At 51.0% G+C, this 19812-nt stretch overlaps 1 protein-coding gene across 1 annotated transcript; it reads right to left on the bottom strand.

Annotated features, from left to right (window-relative positions):
- Positions 1-13244: 13244 nt before the first annotated feature.
- On the bottom strand, positions 13245-17634 carry NPPC (natriuretic peptide C). The gene is made up of 3 exons (XM_072797157.1): positions 17403-17634; positions 16635-16945; positions 13245-13743 (listed from the first exon to the last, which is right to left on the bottom strand). Exons 1-2 carry the CDS (start codon positions 17490-17492, stop codon positions 16655-16657), a joined length of 381 nt encoding a protein of 126 aa, XP_072653258.1. The 5' UTR covers positions 17493-17634; the 3' UTR covers positions 13245-13743; positions 16635-16654.
- Between the last annotated feature and the right edge of the window lie 2178 nt (positions 17635-19812).

The following is a 19812-nucleotide window of genomic DNA, read 5'->3' on the forward strand; positions in this document are numbered from 1 at the left end:
TGAGATGTCAGGAGCTCTTTCTGCAAAGCCAGTGGGGGCTGAGGCTCTCCTCATCTGCGGCTCCAAATCTGACCTATCAGTAGACAAGCAGGGCAGGGGCGAACACAGGTCTCAAGAGCTCTCGGAGACACAGGGGTGGGGGGGAGGTGGGGGCGGGGGGAGAAGCTGAGAGCAAGGGCCTGGGGCAGCCAGGGAAGAGGGGTCTGCAGCCTCCAGGCAGAAGGTGAGAGCACTAGCCTGGAGGGACAGGGGGCTGGCTGCTCTGGGACTCAAGCTTGTGTTTGGGGAGCCAGGCTGCAGGTTCCAGGCACAGCTCTCCTGGTGGGGCCTTTGATGGAAGGCTGAGAAAAAGACAAAAAAGGGCCCAAGCTCTGAAGCACCCAGTCCAACTTCGCCAAAGTGGTCTGTGCCTCTCTCTTGGAAGAATGGTTGTAGTAACCATTCTCCCACAAGACTGATGTGCGTTAGGTCTTTTTGTTTTGCTAAAAACAAACCCAAAAGTTATGCTCTCATTGCAAAAACCAAAAAAACATCACCCAGAAACTATTGAAGTGGAGGGAAATGCTCATTTTCATGAATTTCCAAGCATGCAGTTCAGGATGATAGAAGCAAGGCATACGGATGGACAAACTCAAGCCGGTGATTCTCAGTGTGGTCCCAAGAACAGCAGTGCCAGAGGCCGTGGCACCTGGGAACTGATCATAAATGCATATTCTCGGGCCCCACCTGGGACTTTCCACAGTAGGAACTGGGGGTGAGGTGAGCTCAGGGGGCTTTTGCAATTCCATGCAGTCCTGCCACTTTCCCACCAGAGGGCACCAGTGGGCTGTGGTTTCCCTCTTGGCTGCTTTTCAGCTTCCCAAAGACTAGCAAGGATATTAAGACTTGCCCCCCCCAAAAAAAAGAAAAAAAAAAAAAAGAAAAAAAAAACTTGCCCAGACTTTTTTTTTTTTTGAATAAAGAATGACTGTCACTATGTTGGGAATTGCTGGCTAATCTTAAATGTCACCATGTTGGGACCAAATCGTACTGTCGTTCTATCCTTGCTTAAAGGAGGACCCAGTGTTTTGGGTGGTGGTGGAGCTTGCGTGATAGTGCTTGTTTCATCTGGAATGCGAAGAAACGTGAAGCATTGGGCTCAGCAACAAAGATCACCTCCTAATAAAAGTTTATATTCCATAAAAAGCAAGATACAGCTTCACGGTGGCCCATTCTGTCCTTCTGCTCTTCCTGAAGCCCTGACTTCTTACCCGCAGGGGAAGGTCCCCTGGGCTGAGAGCCTGGCGGTCACCAGTGACTTTTCTCTCCCCACCCTCTGGTTTTTTTCTTGTTATTTTCCAATCAGTCATACTGAGGTACAATTTACATGTAAGTGTACTCATCGGAAGTGTTCGATAGTTCAATGGACTTTGACAAATGTAGCCACCATCCCATTGATTTTTTTTTAAATGAAAGTTATAATAGACCCAATTATTTGCTTCTCTCCTCCCTGCACCGCCCCCACCCGCCCCCAACACAGTGTTTGGCTGCAGCTTTAGCATCAAAGGGGCTTTGAATTTGCCTTCAGAACAGTGCACTTCAGGCAGGGAAGGCTGTGTTGGCGGTGACCTGAGGGCCTTCTTGAGAGCTTCCCGTAGAAGCACAGGGGCCCAGGGCCACCTGGCTGGCTCAGTCGTGACCTGTCGGACTCCTGAGTTTGGCTCAGCTCATGATCTCAGGGCTGTGGAATCGAGCCCCAAGTCGGGCTCCGTGCTGAGCGTGGAGCCTGCCTGAGATTCTCTCTCCCTCTGCAGCACACTCACCCCACCCTTCCACCTGTCCCTGCACTCGCACTTTTTCCCTCTCTAAACAAACAAACAAACAAACAAACAAACAAACAAACAAACAGCACAGACATCCAGGAATGACTTGGGGGATCCATCTTTCTGCTGCCTCCCTGGAGCATTGGACTTTCTTCTTCACAGCCCTGAGTTCCCTTTCCTGGGAGCAGTTCAGACCTCAGACACCTTTCTGATATACCCACACTGCTCTTCCTGTTCACAGGGCTTTGCAGGAGTTTTAATAAGAGGTACATTTTATTTATTTAAAGTTTTTATTTTGGGGTACCCGAGTGGCTCAGTTGATTAAGCATCTGCCTTTAGCTCAGGTCACGATCCTGGCATCCTGGCATCGAGCCCCAAGTGGGGCTCTGTGCTTGGTGGGGAGCCTGCTTCTTCCTCTGTCCCTCCTCCCTGCTCCCATTCTCTCTGGCTATCACTCTCTCTCAAATAAATAAATAAATAAATAAATAAATAAATACAATCTTTAAAACGATAGTTTTTATTTTAATTCTAGTTAGTTAACAAACAGTGTTATATTAATCCCCATCACCTATATCACCCCTCTCCCCCACTCTCACCCCTCTGGGAAACGTCAGTTTGTTTGGGGTGCCAGGTGGTTCAGTCGGTTAGGCCTCCGACTCCTGATTTCTTATTTATTTATTTATTTATTTATTTATTTATTTAATTAAAAAAATTTTTTTTTCGACTCCTGATTTCAACTGAGGTCATGATCCCAGGGGCGTGTGACCGAACCCTGCATAGGCTCTGCACTAAGCCTGGAGCCTGCTTGAGATTCTCTCTCCCTCTCCCTACCCCCCACCCCACTTGCTCACACACACTCTCTCGAATAATAAATACATAAATCTTAAGAAAAAAGATCCATTTCTTGATCTGTGTCTTATTTTTTTCCTCTTTGCTTGTTTGTATTGTTTCTTCAATTCCACATTATGAGAGAAATCATACGATGTTTGTCTTTCTCTGACAGACTCATTTCACTTAGCATGATACTCTCTAGCTCCATCCACGTCATTGCAAATGGCAAGATTTCATTCTTTCTTATGGCTGAGTAATATTCCATTATAAATAGGCCACATCTTCTTTATCCATTCATCCATCAATGGACACTTGGGCTGCTTCCATAATTTGGCTGTTGTAAATAATGCTGCTGTAAACATAGGGGTGCACGGATCCCTTTGAATTCATATTTTTGGAGTAAATACCCAGTAATTGTGTGCGATTACTGGATTGTAGAATAGTCCTATTTTTGACTTTTGGAGGAACCTCCATACTGTTCTCCACAGTGGCTGCGCCAGCGTCCGTTCCCACCAACAGCTCATGAAGTTTCCTTTTTCTGCACATCCTCACCAGCCCCTGTTGTTTCTTATGTTGTTGATTTTAGCCGCTCTGACAGGTGTGAAGTGATAGCTCATTATAGTTTGTATATTTTAAAAGACAGATTGTATTTTCCGAACTGGCTGAAAGTCACTTCCGTTAACTTATGTGTTTTTTAAACTTGCTTGCAACTGAGCAGTTACCCAGGATTGGGCTGTAAACATGATGGTTTATTCATCTGACAAATATTTATTGAGCACTTACTGTATTTTAGAGTCTAGACGATGGACTTTCGGTGTAAACAAGACAGAGTCTTGCCCCTGCTGAATTTACATTCTAGTGAAAAAGGGCAAGCACTAAACATGGAAGCTCATAATAGAAATGTCAGAAGAAGAACGAAGTGGGGCAAGAGGGTAACCAGTGTGTGGGGCCGTAAAGTGGGAAGGTATCCCAGATATGATGGTCAGGGAAGGCCTGTCTGAGGAGTTGGCATTTGAGCAGCCATCCGAATAAGTGAACGCACCGTGAGAATACCTGGGGACGTGACTGCCCAGCAGCAAGTGCAGAGCCCTGGGCTGGGAATGGTCACTTGGTTTGCACATGGGGAAGAGAGGGGGGAAGAGCAGGTGCATGCAGGAAGCCCCTGGGAGTCTCTGCTGCCTGTCCCCGTGTGAGATGCATGGGGGATCAGGCTGGGAGCAGAAGACTGGCAAGGAGTGGTCAGATCCAGGGTGTTCCTGGAAGGCAGGCTTGATGATCTTTGCTTCTGCATAAGATGACTTAAAACCTCTCTACCTGGATGATTGCAGGTCTTTTCTTTAAAATTCTGTCTGGGGTGCCTGGTTGGCTCATTCGGTTAAGCGGCTGCCTTCAGCACAGATCCTGATCTCAAGGGTCCTGGGATCGAGCTCCACATTGGGCTCCTCACCCAGCAGGGAGTCTACTTGTCGCCCTCCCTCGGCCCCTTTGCCCTCTCATGCTCTCTCTCTCTCAAATAAATAAATAAAATCTTAAAAAATAGAATATGATAAAATTCTGTTTCTATGAAATATGGTTTTGCTTGGAATAATTGTAACCTAGGAAAAACTTCATATTCACCCCTGCGTTCAATGCAGTTTGCCAGAGTAGCCCATGCACAGCTTACTGTTCTTACTATTTATTATTAACTGTGCCAACAGTGAAGACTTACTGGGGCCTCCAATCCTCCCCATAACCCTCTGAATTAGATATTAGCCCCGCTTTGCTAATAAGAAACCGAGGCTTGGAGGGGCAGAGATACTTGCTTAACCACACAGATCCTAAGATGTTTGTCTTAACTGTAGAGGGTCAGAGAGACTTTCCTGTGACAGGAAAAGACCACAGAGTGGGAATGTTCCCAGAAGACAGGTGGAAGCAGTAAACCAGGGAGAGCGGGCTTTGCATGGTCATAAAGGAAGTCTTAAAACTTTGATGGTGGCATTGGTGGAGAGTGAGTGGCTATTTTTGTTGCTTTTGAGCAGAGATGTGCGGAGAGGAAACCAGTGCTGAGAGGGAGCACTTCTGGGAGGCACCTCTCCTTTATCACGTGCCTTCAATGCGAGTGCTCTTTGTCTCTGAGACCATCCTGGGGCCTTGTGTGAGCAGCCAGGGGGGTCTCACTCATGAGAGTTACCCAGCTTCCCATTGGCAGGGATCAGCGCCCCAACCTTCAGCTTGCCCTTGGCTTCCACAAACTTTGGTTGAGCATCTCTGACATGTCAGTAACCGGGTGAGATTCTGGGAACATTGAAATGAGAAAGGCTCCATCCTTGCCCTTGAAGAACTTGCAACCACTTGGCGGGGGGTGGGGGGAGTGTGGGGATCACAGAGTATTTTGGCTCTGCCCAAATGGGGTTAATTTTACGGGCCTGGAAGCTAATGACCTTTCTGGTCATCTATTAGTAGACGTTGACAAGCACGATGACTTTTGGGTTTGGCTGAGGGAGGAAGAAATAGTTTGGGGGGAGTGCGGGAGGTGTTGGGTGGGCTGTCAGGATAACATAAAAGATGAACATACAGTGTGATGAGGAAGGAGGGGATGGCCTGGGGCCATCTGCCACCTTCAGCCTTTGCCCCTCCCTCACCCACATGGATTGAGTTCAAGGCCCAGAGGCCAAAATGGCTCCTGGCAGGAGCTGAAGGAGCAGTTCAGAGAGACTGTGGATTTGGTCCAGCAGGACCACGTAGGAACACGGAGTCTCCCTCAGCCCACCTCCAGACATGGGCACCCGGAGAGCTCGTGGGCTCCTGTGGGGAGTTTCTGTGATCAGCAGAGTAGGATCTCTGGGGGGCAATGACTGCGTGGCCATGGTGGGCAATGTCCTCTTGGGCTTCTGAGCCATTGGCTGTCAGCCTAGAGGGAAAGAGAAGACAGTGTGTGGTGCCTCTGGAGTCTCCCTGAAAATGGGGGTGACAACAAAGGGGTGGCCTGAATCTGCAGGCCAAGGTAATTCAGGTATCTCTGTTACTGTGACTGAGGTTTCAGTCATCGTCCGGGAAGCCTGAGCACTCTGGTAGGGGAACACCATGGCACTCCCTCTGGGGAGGCACAGAGCAAGGACCCTGACGTGCATCATGTCCTGCGTCCTTGCAGCTGCCTCACAAGGCAGGACTAGATTGCTCACTTTTTCTCGAGGAGGATGCTGTGTGTCACCACCTGAGCCTCCCAACTGAGGCCAGGCAAGGTGATCTGGCCACCCAACATCTGGGCTGGTGCACCAGCTCTGCATGCAGCCTGGGAGACCCTACTCCTGCGAGAGTTCCAGTCAAGCACAGGGATGGGTTCTGAGCACGTGATTTATTCTAAGAGTTTTCTTTCTTGAGGTTTCTGAAACTCTTCTCCATTTTGAAATAACCTTATTGTTTTTTAAATAACCAACTTATTGAGATCTAGGTCACATACCCTATACTTTTCCCATTTATTTATTTTAAAGATTTTATTTCTTTATTCATGAGAGACACACAGAGAGAGGCAGAGACACAGGCAGAGGGAAAAGCAGGCTTCCTGCAGGGAACCCAATGTGAGACTCCATCCCAGGACCCCGGGATCACGACCTGAGCCAAAGGCAGATACACAACTACTGAGCCACCCAGGTGCCCCCTTAGCCTTATGTTTTTAAGTTTCATTTATGTTATAAGCATGTGTCATTGTCATCCTTTACAGATGAATGATATTCCATTGAATGGGTATACCATTTTTACTTATGCATCCCCCAGCTGATGGACATTTGGGTAGTTTTTATTTGCTGGTTACTATGAATAATGCTGCTACGAACATGTGCGTGTGTATGTCCATGTGTCCGTGTACATATGTACCCATCTACATGCATGCAAATGTATATGCATATATATATATACACACATACATATGCATACTACCTCTTCATTACATAAAATACAAGTTCAAGCAAAAACTACAAAAAAATAAAGAGAGCCACCTGAAATCCCTCATCTAGAGATAATAGCCGTCACCATTTGGTAAACATCCTGCCAGATGTCACTGCATCCTCAGCTTCAAAAAATGATCTAAACCTTCTCCTTGAGCTTAGGTCCTGTCTCCCCCCACTCCCACGGATCATGGATCATGCAGGAGCTGACACCATTCCTTCCATCTTGTCTCACCTCACCCACCAGGCCTTCCACGGAGAGGTGCTGAGGGCTCATAGGGCTAGTGCACTTTATATGGGAATGTGGGCCTAGCAAGAAAGTATATATATACACAATCTTATAATTTTATTAACACAGAAGTGCTTGTATTTAATGTACAAATAAATAAGATACCCAAGGTTTTACTGATGGGGTGCATGAGCTCACAAATTTGAGCTACTTCACAGAGCGAGATGGAGGTAGATCCTGAGCAGCTTGGGCATCTCTCCTGCAGCCCCATCTGTTTTGGGTGGCGTGCACCCAGGAGGCTGCTGCTGTGGGCTGCCGGACTTGCTCTCTGCTCACACTCAGAATTCACACCAGAGCTGGGCAATGAGCAGCAGGGGAGGATGTGTGCACTGAGCCCACAGTTCTGACCACCTGAGCACCCAGCCAGGAGAGGGAGTCCCATAGCGCTTCCCAGGGCTCAGGGCTCAAGGCGCAGCCCGGGTCCCCCTTCTCACCCTGAACCCCCAGGCCGGAGGTCCCTGTCCCAGTTCGCACGTGCTGCACGAGGCGCCTTGATGCCCGGCACTGGGCAAGGCGGTGGGGGCGGGGGCTGATGGGCCCAGAGCTGTGGCGCCCCTGGTGTCCATGCGGGTGCAGGGCGCCTTCTCTGACCCGGCTCAACTGGACCAACAGGACCCCTGGAACCTCGTTTTGTCCTGCTCGCACCCGGAGCTCCTCGGGCCTCCCCAGCAGATTGAACAAAGGGGGTGAAGGCCTCTGGAGAGGCCTTGGGGAGCCGGCCAGCCCGGGAGATGACAAGTCTGTCCAGCTCCGGATCTGCAGGTCTGCGGCCAGAGGAGCGATGCGCAGCAGCTGCGCGTTCCTCTCGGGAATGCAGCGCTCAGGAAAGCAAGGGGTTGGCAAACTCTGGGCGGGAAGCGCACTGTACTGGCCGGTATGATGCGCAGCCCCCTAAACGCCCCCATACACACGCACGCACACACACCATACACACGTGCACTGCACAGACACACGACGTGCACACACACATACACCCCATACACCCCCAACACACATACACACACAACCTACACATGCATCCTACACACACACACCTCACACATCCCCACACAACATAAACACACACTACACCATACACCCACACCACACACACACGTCCCACAACACACATCATACACCCCTCAATATACATACACACACATCCTACACGTACATCATACACAGATACCACACACACACCCCTACATAGCATAAACACACACTATACCACACACCCCACACACAACACACACACACACACACACACACACACACACACACCACACCATACCCTGGGGCTGAAATTGAAACCTCAGACCTGCAGGAGGGCGCCTCCCCCCACCTCCCCCCTGCCGTGGAGATGGACAGGCAGTGGACAGAGAGGCCCACCCAGGGAAAGAAGTAGTGTGCAATGGGACCCCATCTGGGGAAGAGGATTAGGGTCAAAGGTCTAAATATCTTATTGCAATGGAGCAACAAATAGAAAGCTGAAGGAATTTTGGAGAATGTTTTTGCTGGTTTTAATGATCCAGTTAAGGAGAGTGCCCTTAACTTATGTAAATGGAGACAAAAGGAGACAGAGGAGACCAGGGAAAAAAACAAATGGGCTGAGTTCTTTGTCTCTCTTGTGAAGGAGTCTGAAGTGATTGTTTATGATTTTGATTTTGATAATAATATAAATGTGGGTTTAATAATTTCCATGAAAAAAATAAGTGGAACCACTAAAAGAATTAAAAACAGGATGTCTACTTTCCAAATCATTGCAGAAGATAAAAGCAAGCCAAACAGTCTAGAGGGAAAAAAATTAAACGTAAAGGAACAACAAAAAAGAAAAATTCAAGAACCTTAAAAACACAAAGTAAATTTCAGATGAGGAAGTTGGCTCAAGGATAAGCAATAATGACAGCAAATGTGAACAATCTAGTTTCCTTATTAAATGCAAAGTGTCTCCAATTACATATATTTTAATCTAAAACTTGAGAAGCACACCTAAATAAATAAATAAATAAATAAATAAATAAATAAATAAATAAATAAATAAAAAATACACAGCAAGGGGAAGAATCAAAGCTTGGACAAAGATATCAAGCACAAATAAAAATAAAGTAGGACTGGTGTAATGTTCATATCAGATAAAGTAGAATTTACTAAGAGGTACAGGGCACACAATGTAGGAAGTCCTTAAGTGGCAACTGCCTGCATATGAGTCCAAGTACACTTCTGTTTCCGGGAGGGTAGGTCTCCTCCATTTCCAGGCACCAGGGAGGATCTTCAAAGTAAGGTGTGGCTGCATGACTTGCTTTGGCCAATTAAATGTGAGTGCATCACCTCCTGGTAGAAGTGCTGGACATGTGACCTCCCAACATATTGCTTCTGCACCCCTCTCCACATGGTGGAGACCTACTCTGATTTGGAGGTGCAACACTCAGCCTTCGTTTGGTAAGGAGCTGTCTTGGAGGGCTCTGCCCAGACCCACAGTAGACTCTGTACAAGCAAGAAACAAATCTTTATTTTAACCCACTGAAATTTGGAGGTTTTTGTTACCACAGCCTAACCTCACATATCCTAATATATATACTAATACTGAATCTTTATGTGCTAAATAAATAAAAACCATATAACTGTTAAAATATAAAGATAAATAGAGCCCCCCTTCCAATTACAGTGCATTTTTCCAACATCATGATTAATTAGTCTTCAGTAAATCAATAGAGGACAGGAAGATTTGAACATAGTCACATAAGAAACAAAATGGATTAAATGCTTACAGAAGTTTGAATGGTGAAAACGGTGAAAACGTATTGATCTTACTTTTAAAGTATCCATGAACTGTTACAAAACTGATTATAAGGGATGCCTGGGTGGCTCAGTGGTCAAGCACCTGCTTTCGTCTTCAGGGTGTAATCCTGGGGTCCCGGGATCAGTCCCATATCGGGCTCCCTGTGAGGAACCTGCTTCTCCGTCTACCTATGTCTCTGCCTCTGTGTATCTCTTATGAATAAATAAAATCTGGGGAAAAAAGCTGAGGACAAGAATGAAAAATGTAATAAAGCAGAAAGTGTATAAGCACTGAGTCTAACCTCAGTAAAATTAAAGCTAATATAAATTAAGGAAAAATTAAATCCCACTTGAAATTATCAGGAAAAAAAATCAAGTCAACAGACCATTGAGACAATAAAAGTCAGAACACCATATATCAAAATTTGGACATATGAATACAGCCACACTCAGAAATAAATGTTCAACAACAAGATTTGGGAAAGGTACAGAGAATTGTTAAGGAAACCAATATAAATAAATTATTAAGTTAAAAATATATATGAGCAAAAATATGCAGATTAGAAGATAGCAAAATAGTGGAATTCACGAAGAGCCTGTGTCCTGGGACCATGAAAAAGGGAAAACCGTGAATGAAAGAGATAAACTTCTGCCCCTCGAAAATCTGAATATACCTTTGTTGGCAAATAGGTCCTGGCTTCAGAGCTATTTTTGGAGAGGGCCACATCTACAGGGAGGTGTAGATGAGGACCCAAGCTTGCAGCCCCCCAAGAGTGGCTGATGGACAATGGGATGCCGGAATCAGGAAGTACTCACCTTTATAAGGTGCCAGAGAGAGAAACACCTCCAGCCTCAGCCTGTGGCCCGTGAGGCACCAGCAGAGATGGGAGAAGGAGGAGAGAGAGAAGTTGGGGTATTCCTCCCTCATCACTTATGTTTGGTGGCATGTCCTGCACCATGGCACAGCTCCCATGGGACGAACCCTCCACCCAGCTCCAACTCGGAGACAGTGTCCTCCCTTCATCCCCGGGGAGAAACTGGCTTCCCTCAGCTCCTTGGTGGCAGCTGCCCACACCTCTGTAAGCAGTCCCTTCAGTGAAGCCTCTTCATGCAACCGTCTGGGTCAAATTCCATTTGTGATGGGCCCGACTGTGGCTCCCTCCCCCTCACATGGTCCCTGAGAGGGAATGCTCCTCTGTCTGCCCCTTATCAGGCTCTGAGCCTGTCCAGACATTGTCGCCTCTCTGATCACCCCTGGGGGCCCCTGGATCCTGTGCAGCCCATTTTGAATCACTCCTCTGGGGTTGTGGCTGTCATGGAAGGACCTCCCACGGCTTGGGTGTGTGTGTGTTGGGGGGGTAGACTCCGGGAACCATGTGCCTGGCCGAGGACCTGCCTGCTTCCATCACCTTCATGGTAGGTGCAGGGATGGGATCTCTCTGGGGCCCTTCCTGCCAGGTGGTCCTGGCTGTTGTGGTCACCCCGAATGGGACAGAAGCTGCAGGTTCCCCAGGCAGCTTTGGAGGCGAGGTGCTTATGGAGAAGGGGGAGACCAAGACACAGACGGGAGGATTGGAAGCTCTTAGGAATACCATCTGGGGAACCCCTGGAGATTTCAAATCTGTTATTTATGGAATATTTGTCTAATCCGTCTTGGCTTTTCAGCAGAAATTCCTACTGGGGAAGCAGCCACAGGGCTTCAGGTGGATAGAAACATCCTAAGTCCGCAGGCTGAGAGACTGGCTTCCACCCGGTGGGGACTGAAGTTGACAACAGAATCGTGCGTGTTCTTTGCGGGCTAATTCATGCGGTGAGAGTTGCTTGGCGGGGTAGCTCGGCCCGTGGGCTGGAGGCTTACCGGCCCTCCAGAGAAGCTCGGCAGGGAAAGCCTGTAGCTCGGGGACTCCCTGAATCCCAGAATTCTTCATCCTCGTGTCTTGGGGCTTAGGGGAGATGTGCCTGCCTCGCCACCAGCAAAGCCCACTGTGAACCCCCTGCCTTTCTGTTCCCCCTGCTTTTGCAACCCCCTCAGTGTCCCCCTGTGGGTGGTCTGCAGACAGCACAGGGAGCCGAGGCACTGGAGAAGCCCGAGCGCTGGGACCCCTCACCTGCATTGACACAGGCACCTGAGTTCTGAGCCACAGAGATGGGGTGAGGCCGAGGAAGATGATCATGCCCAAAGAAGGGTGCCTAGCCGTCCCCTGAGCAGGGTGGGAAGGGCCCTAACCTTCCCCAGCTGGAACCTGTCTTAAAAACAGTTTTCTTGGGGCACCTGGGTGATCCTGGGGATCTGGGATCGAGCCCTCATCAGGCTCCCCAGAGGGAGCCTGCTTCTCCCTCTGCTTATGTCTCTGCCTCTCTCTGCATCTTTCATGAATAAATGAATAAAATCTTTTTTTTTTTTTTTTAAAAGCAGCTTTCTCACCTGGGCGAGGTCCCTGGGTTGACCTGAAAGCCTGCAGCTGGAGGGAAGAAAGGCCACGGAGCTCAGATGCCTGCAGAAAGGCCGGGTGCCGTGGTCACCTCCCGCACCTCCCGGTGTTCCTTGGGAACCGCTCAGCCCGGCCTGCTGACCTGTGACCTCGGGGCCACGCTTTCACCAAGGGGACAGAAGACAGACGGAAGCTGCTGCCATGCCAAGGATGGTGAGATTATTTCGGAGTTATTTTATTTTCTTGCAGTTTTCAGGAAAAGAAATTCTAAATATTCATAATTTCACATTCAGGCTCCACGGGGCATTGGAATCATAATTGTTAGTAGCTTCAAGTGAAAAGAAACAGCACAACCCCTGGCAAAGCACAGCACGTGGCCAACATGAAAGCTAATACCTTCTCGTTCTTTCTGAGGTCCTTGGCCTCCGGTCCTTGTTGACCGTGACATTCACTCTGAGTTAAAACTACCCACTGTTTGCATTTGTGTACTAAGGTTCACAAGGCAACCTGACCAACTCTGCAGGCTACACAGAAACCTAAATCCCACCCCCCTCCCCAAACAGAAGGGAAGCTTCCAGTGCTTTCTGTCCTCTAACAACAGAGAGAAGATGGAGTAGAATTAGAAGACCCTCAGTCAGCTAAACTCAATTTTAATTTAATTCACGGCATCTGACTTCCCAGCTGTGAAGTGCCCTAAGCAGAGTTTCTCAATTTGGCCAAACTGGTCTGAATCACTGGAGATAAAATGCACATGGTGAGTTGTATCCTATCTGGAAGACTCAGATTCAGTCAATCAGGATGTTGGTGGCGCCAGGAGACTGTATTTTTAGCAAGATCCCCAGGATCTTTTTTTCCCCCCAAAGATTTTATTTATTTATTTATTTATTTATTTATTTATTTATTTATTTATTTATTTATTTATTTGAGAGAGGGAAGAGAGTAAGAGCAGAGGCAGAGGGAGAAGCAGACTCCCCGCTGAGCAGGGAGCCTGACTTGGGGCTTGATCCCAGGACCCTAGGATGAGCCAAAGGCAGTTGCTTAATCGACTGACCCACCCAGGTGCCCCAAGATCCCCAGGGGATTCTGATACAAACAAATCCTGGCTGTTAGATCTACTTAGAGGCAAAACCCTTGTCTTCACATTCTCCCTCTTCCTCAGACACATCTAAAAAATAAATGCAATAAGTAAATAAAGACAGTTTTCAAGATGTTCATGGAATGACTTTTTTTTTTTTACATTTTTCCACTAGTTAAGACAAAAACATTACAATGATTGACTTCTTTCATTTAGTTACATAAATAAAATTTTTATAAATATCTCTTTATAAACAATATAAATAGCTTTACAACATAAATACATTTATGCATGACATGAATTTACAAACAGCAATGTTTTACAGCTGGTCTTGTCAGTCTCTTAAAAACTGTCCCTTGTCATCACGTTCGTGTAGGTGTGTGTTGCATGTATATAATATATATATAATATATAACTTTTTATTTTTCATTTTCAAAAAAAAAAAAAACCCCAAACAAGAAAATCATATCCCCCTTCCCAAATAATAATAAAACAGCTGGTGTTGTGTATTCCCAGTACCAGGAAAAAAAAAAAAAAAAGAAATGTAAAAGCCACATTGCGTTGGAGGTGCTTCCAGATGCTGTGAGGCTGATGACCAAGAATGACCTCAGCAAAACGGAGCAAGTTCCCGATCCTGCAACACAGAGGGGACATGGGACACTCAGTTCTGGCCCCTTAGCTGAGAAAGCCCAGCCCACAGGACAGCCCCTTTCCCACAGCAGCATGAAGCATGGCCCAGGCCCACCTTGGCCTACTGGGCCTGACAAAGCCGTCTGGGGGTGGGAGGGGGCTGCTTCTCTGGCTCTCACCTCGTTGCCTGCTGTGTCCTTGGCACCTTCTGCCCCAGCACAGGTGGAATCAGACTGCCTGCCAGCCCTCCTCCCCCTCAGTCTCCCTGCAGACCTTGCCCTTGGCACTTGGTGAGGAAAAGAGAGTGGAAATGCCCAAACCCTCAGTGAGGTGTTGGCCTCAGCAGAGGGGAGGGGAAGGCAAACATCCGAGGAGCTGGGAATTCTGGGCTCAAATCCCAACTCTGACATTAACTTCCTGGACAGCCCTGGATAGCTTTGAGTATCTCTTTCCTCACCCATAAAATGGGATAATAGCCACCTCCTGGGGCCGGCTGGAAGATTCAAGAGGGGGCCACACACTGGGCAGCGGCAAGGTGTCTGGGTCACTGATGCCCCTCATTAAATAGCACTTCCTTCTCCAGCTCGCTTTGCCGCAGGAAGGGTCCTCTTCAGACGCAGGGGAAGCAGGGTCCCATGCCAGTCCTGGGGCACTGAATGGTCATGCTGGGCTGGGTTGAGAGTCAAGAGTCCTTTGATGAGGGCTCTACTAGCTCTCTGCTAATGGGCGTGTGGGTGCCCTGAGGCCTGAGAGAGGGGTCCTCCTCCGATGGTGTGGTGCCTTCCCAGAGGACAGCACACGCAGAAGGACCCCAGGCCTTGATGAACTCCCATGTCTGGCTGTCCCATGTGTTTAAACAGATGATAGATGTCTGTGATGTCCCTGGGGCTCAGGGGCAAGGTGTTCATTCAGGCATTGGCCACACCTTGTCTCTATCATTAGAATTTTATAACCAAGACTGTAACCATCAGCGACAGTCATTATGGTGACTGCTAAGAGCCAAAGTCAACTCCTGAGTGAAGTCAACTCCTAGTCAAAGGGGCTGAGATGTCTTAGCAATCTGGCCTCCTGCCTACTACCTCCCCACTCGCTGGGCCATCACCTGGTACCCACAGATGGCCACACCCAAGAACAAGGAGACTATGGGGACGTGCATGCCGGGCACTGTGAAGACCCCCTTCCTTGTCTTGCCTCCTGCTAACCCATTGAATAACATTTATTTAGATTCTAAAGTTGGAGGTTGATGTTTAAATCACAATGTGAACTGAAAATGTGACCCCATCTCTCCATTATTTCCATAGGACAGAAGAGAGCCAAGCCATTACCATGGAAGCTACTAAAGGCCAGGACCCCTGTCCCAGAATCATCTCTTCCTGTGCAGGGGTGAGTCAAGATCTCAGACAAACGAAACTCCTGCAGAAATGGGGAGGAGCACGCAGCCCAGTCAAGTCTGGCTGCACGGAGGAAAAACCCAGGGCAGGTGGGAGAGGAGTGCCCCTGAGCTGGGTGGGGTATGTTTCTCTGGCCATCGACAAACATTTTTAAAAGCCTCTTGTGGGAGTGCTGTCGGTCCCAGATCACCTTAGGCAGGCACCTGGCCCTCAAGCTGCTCATGAGTTAATTTGGAGGAGGTAAATAGGTTCCCAAACAACAATGGTTCAGATGAAAAGTGTTCTGTGCTGAGGCAATGTCCTGGAGAGCTCCAAAGAGGGGCACACTCATTGCCCTCTGGGGGAAGACAGTGTGGACACTGACAGGGCTTCTTGGGCAAGAGAACGGCTTGCCCGTGGTCTTGGAGTGGGATAGATAGGCTGTGGGACCAAGGATGGCAGCAGCCAGGCTTCAGGGAAAGGTTGAAAACCAGAGTCAGTTCTTAAATGTGAACTTCAGAGGTGGGCTCTGTATTTCCATGGGAACTGAAGGGCAGCAGGAGTGGACAGGAGGGCGGAGGCGGGGACCATCTTTGCCACACTGCCAGGATGCTGGCAGGGGCTGAAGGTAGCACAGGGGTTTCCATCCCTAGTGGAGGGGCCCAGGCATGATGGAGGTGGGAAGCTGGGGAGGAGCTCAATTTGGGACATGCTGAGGTCCAAGTTGGGGAAAAAAAAAAAAAAAAAAAAAAAAAAAGAGAGATTTATTTTAGTCTTTTTCCCTGCCCTGAAATAGTGCCACAAACACCGGGGTTCTATCCTGAAGTCACGAAGGCAGCAAGCAGCATCAGGACCCTGGACAGACCAGTTTGCTCATAGCAGCAGGTTAGAGAAGGGGTAAGAATTAGAAAGCTTTGGGGCAGAAGGGCATCCTGGTGATGCCAACAGAGGGCTATTCTATTGTGGAGGGGCAGGTGTTTTTCCAAGTATGTCCAAGTTGGTCCCGGGAAAGAGCCCTGACCTCTGGGCTGCCTACTGCCTGGGCACCACGATCCAGGGCTGGCAGGTAAACTTACCCTCTGCTTGTGCGTATGCCCTTCCTTCTCTGCTCCCACAAACCCACGGTCTCCCCTCAATACCCTCAAATGGTCAACTGGGACCAGTTCTGCTGGTTTGCTCAGGGTCCGGGTGTGAGCAGGACCCCACTCCTCCCACGGCCCCTCACAGTCGCGGTGTCCATGCAAGCTGTCGGCTTCTCTAGAGGAGGTTAGGTGGCTCATCCGGGTGGAGCCGTTTCTGACCTCGCCCAAGTCCCCTAACCGCTTTATCCCTCACTTTTTTCATCTGTAAAATGGGACGATAATGGGGTTGGGGGCAAATGGCTCGCGCGCACACGCTCGCTCGTGCCGGGATCGCCTGGGTCTCCTCCAAAGGGCGCCGCGGGGGATCCGGGAGGCCCGGGCTGCGGGCGGGGGTCGGGGGAGCTCGGTGCGCACAGGCCCCGGGCCGGGTTGGTGGTACTCACCGCCGCCAGGGGTCGCCGCACTAACATCCCAAGCCGCTCATGGAGCCGATCCGGTCCAGCTTGAGGCCGAAGCAGCCCTTGGACAAACCCTTCTTGTTGCCTCCTTTGTATTTGCGCGCGTTGGGGTGCTCATGCAGGAGGCGCACCCACGCGGCCCGCGACTTGGTGTCCACGCGCAGGTCCCGGAGCAGTCGCGACCGGTCGCCCTTGAGGTTGGCGCCGCCGCCCCCGGGAGTTTTGTCGCCCTTCTTCTGACCGCCCCCCGCAGCCTGGGGCTCGGCCAGCTCCTCCCCGGGCGGAGTTCGCGGGACCTGTCCGAGGGAAAGGACCGGCAGGTGAAGGGACGCCCCGCGGCAGCGCCAGGTACTTGGCGGGACCCCTGCTGCTCTGGCCCGACGCCCCGCCAGCGCGATTTGTCCCTTCGGAGACCCGAGCGCGCCCCCACAGACGCGGGACGGCTCGGCCCTGCATCCACCTGCCACGCAGCCGCCTTGTCGGCTCCTTAGGGGAGCCCTTGCCCTCCCGTCCTTTGCGCCCTGCCGGGCTGGCCACACTGGGGCAGGGGCTGCGCATCTGTCGACGTTCTCCTGAGGCTGGGGATGCAGCCCCCCGAGGCGGTGTCGAGGGCTCCCCGGCTCGCACCCGTGCACGTCTCGGAGGAGAGGGCCGCCTTCGCGCCCTCTGCTCCCTCTCGTGCGCTGCAGCCTCCTAGGCCCCCAGCCCTCCCACGGCCCCTCACAGTCCCGATGTCCATGCAACAGCACCCACCTTCGGCGGCGCCCCGGGCTTGGCTTCGGAGGGCCGGAGCGAGAGTAGCGTGAGCAGCAGGGCGCAGGCCAGCAGCTGCGAGAGGTGCATGGTGCCGGTGGGGTCGAGGGGCGCAGACCAGCGGCAGCGAGGGCGCACGGGCCGGCGGGCAGACGGGCAGGCGAGCGCGGAGCAGGCAGGCTGGGCTGCGGTGTGGGCGCGAGTCCCAGTGCTGCGCGGCGCCGGCTGGGTGCGCTCTGAACCCGCGGCTCCGCTCGCGCCTTTATAATCCAACCTGCCGCTGATGTCATCCTCCCGCCCACCCGGCTGCCCGGGCCAATGGCACGCGCGCCGAGGGCCCGGAGGGGGCCGTGGAGGCTCCCCCACTGCCCCCACCTACATCCCACCCCCGAGGGATGCCGCTCCGCCAGCTCTCTCCCGCCGCACTCGCGGCTGCACAGCGGCGCGCACAGGGAACTCCATTTGCAGCGAGCGCGTGCCAGGCATGCCAAGCGTTGGTGCTCCCGGTGCCCCGCACACACGCTTGGACCTCAACACACGCGCTCTCCCTAGGAGGGATCAGTTTCCCTCTTTGCAGGTGCAAAGACTGGCTCAGAGGAATTAAGTCATTTGCCCAAAGCCACACAGCCAGAAAGTTGGCACAGCCCGAAATCCACGCAGATCTGCCTTGTTGCCAAACTCTTCCCTGGGCACCAGGCAGGAGCAGGCCTGGTACTGCGGCTCCAGTACCTTTCACCTACTCGGGAGTTCAGACCGCACCAACGTCTTTAAGTTAGGGAGGCAGAGGATGGGGTGGAAGCTGGGCCTGAGGCGCAGGGAGAGCGAGGTTTGAGGTTTGCCCCGGGGCCGCAGGGGGGAGCGCAAGTCCTACACCGGAGACTGCAAGCTTTTTGCCTGCGGGTGTTTCTGAGAGTGAAACGCGAACCGGATGGGCTAAGACGGGAGGCCGCAGATACCGGTGCCCACGCGTGTGTGCAGGAGCATCCTGTACCCGTCACTGTGGCTCTAAGTTCGCGCTCAGCCGGGTCCGCTGCACCGAACCCTCGAGGTCTGACCCCGGTAGCTTTCGTGTGCACTCACCGGTGTGCACCTGAGCCAGTCTGTCCCCGCGCCGAGCAGGCCGTTCTCCGCGCGGACCCGCGCACCTGCACCGGCTGCAGAGAGAGCTTTACCAGCTTCGAGCCCAGTATGGCTTCCGGGGACGTGACAGGTGGTTGCCTTCCTTTTTTTCAGCCTTAGATAGTCAGGACAAAGTCACCTAGACCCGCTGCTCACAACTCCCTCTCCTGGGACAGAGTGTCTTAATGCCTTGGGCTCCAAGGAGTCCCTTCGGGATGGGCAGAGGAGGCAGAGAGCCTGGGACCTCAAGAACTGAGTGAGGTGCAGAAATGTATGATCCCATTGCCACCCCACAGGACTCTGCTGGAGAGCACTCCCCGGGGCCAGGGCGGTGGTCCCTAGGTGCCAAGACCGAAGCCAGGTACAGGTGCCTGCGGGAGTTTGTATGTTGCTTCCCCTCCCCCCCCACCCCGGAGAGGGCAGTGGCGGTCAGGAAGGGCAGGGGGAATCAGGTGCCCCATGGATAGCTCCCACAGCTGGGCCTGGGCCTGGACACGGAGGCAATGGTTCCATGGCCCTTCAGGGTCTCTTCTTCCCACCTGGCACTCTGACTCAGAAATTGCAGACCCACTGAGCCCAAAGTCCTGTTGTGTAGGGAATAATCTACATCCGAGGCCTGAGTTTGGCGTAGCAGAATTTCCGAGTCTAGAGGAGGATTCGGACATTGACAGGGCATCCTCTGGGAGTTCTGGTGAGTGGATGCAACATTTCCACACAGCCTCCCTGGTTGCTGCTCTGTGGTAACACCCATAGAGTGGCACCACTCTTGCATTTGAGGAGTAAGAAAGAGAAGCAAGAATGGGGAAGAGGGAGGGATTTCCGGGTGGGTGATGGAGGTCCTCTCTCCTCTTTGCCTACTGATCAAAGGAGAATGTTACCACTCTGGAGCTTCTCTGAGATTTGCTTTATTTCCACCTGTTTAAGGAGCTGAGCAGATTGACTCTAGAGCCAGGCATTGGGCTCTTTTCCAGGAGACAGCAGCTACATCCTCTGAAACTCCTTATTAAGGACAGGTTGGAAGCTTCTGGTGCACAAAGTTTACCTCCTTCTGTCTGAATGTCTGTAGGCTGGTTCTTCCTATCTTTTGTGTCCCTTGGATGTACTTGGTGACAGCTGGCTAACTATCTAAGTCTCCCCTCTCTTTGAGCTTTGAGGCTAAATTAAATAAACCAACCCCACCCAACCCCACCGCAGTGTGGACAAAGCCTTGGACTCTATTTCCCCTCTTTGGATCTTTGGAAGTGGAATCTTCTGGTGAGCCCCCGCTGGTGACCACTGGGCTGTGGTCATC

The sequence above is a fragment of the Canis lupus genome, chromosome 24 (assembly GCF_048164855.1).
Source record: "Canis lupus baileyi chromosome 24, mCanLup2.hap1, whole genome shotgun sequence".
Classification (NCBI taxonomy): Eukaryota; Metazoa; Chordata; class Mammalia; order Carnivora; family Canidae; genus Canis; species Canis lupus.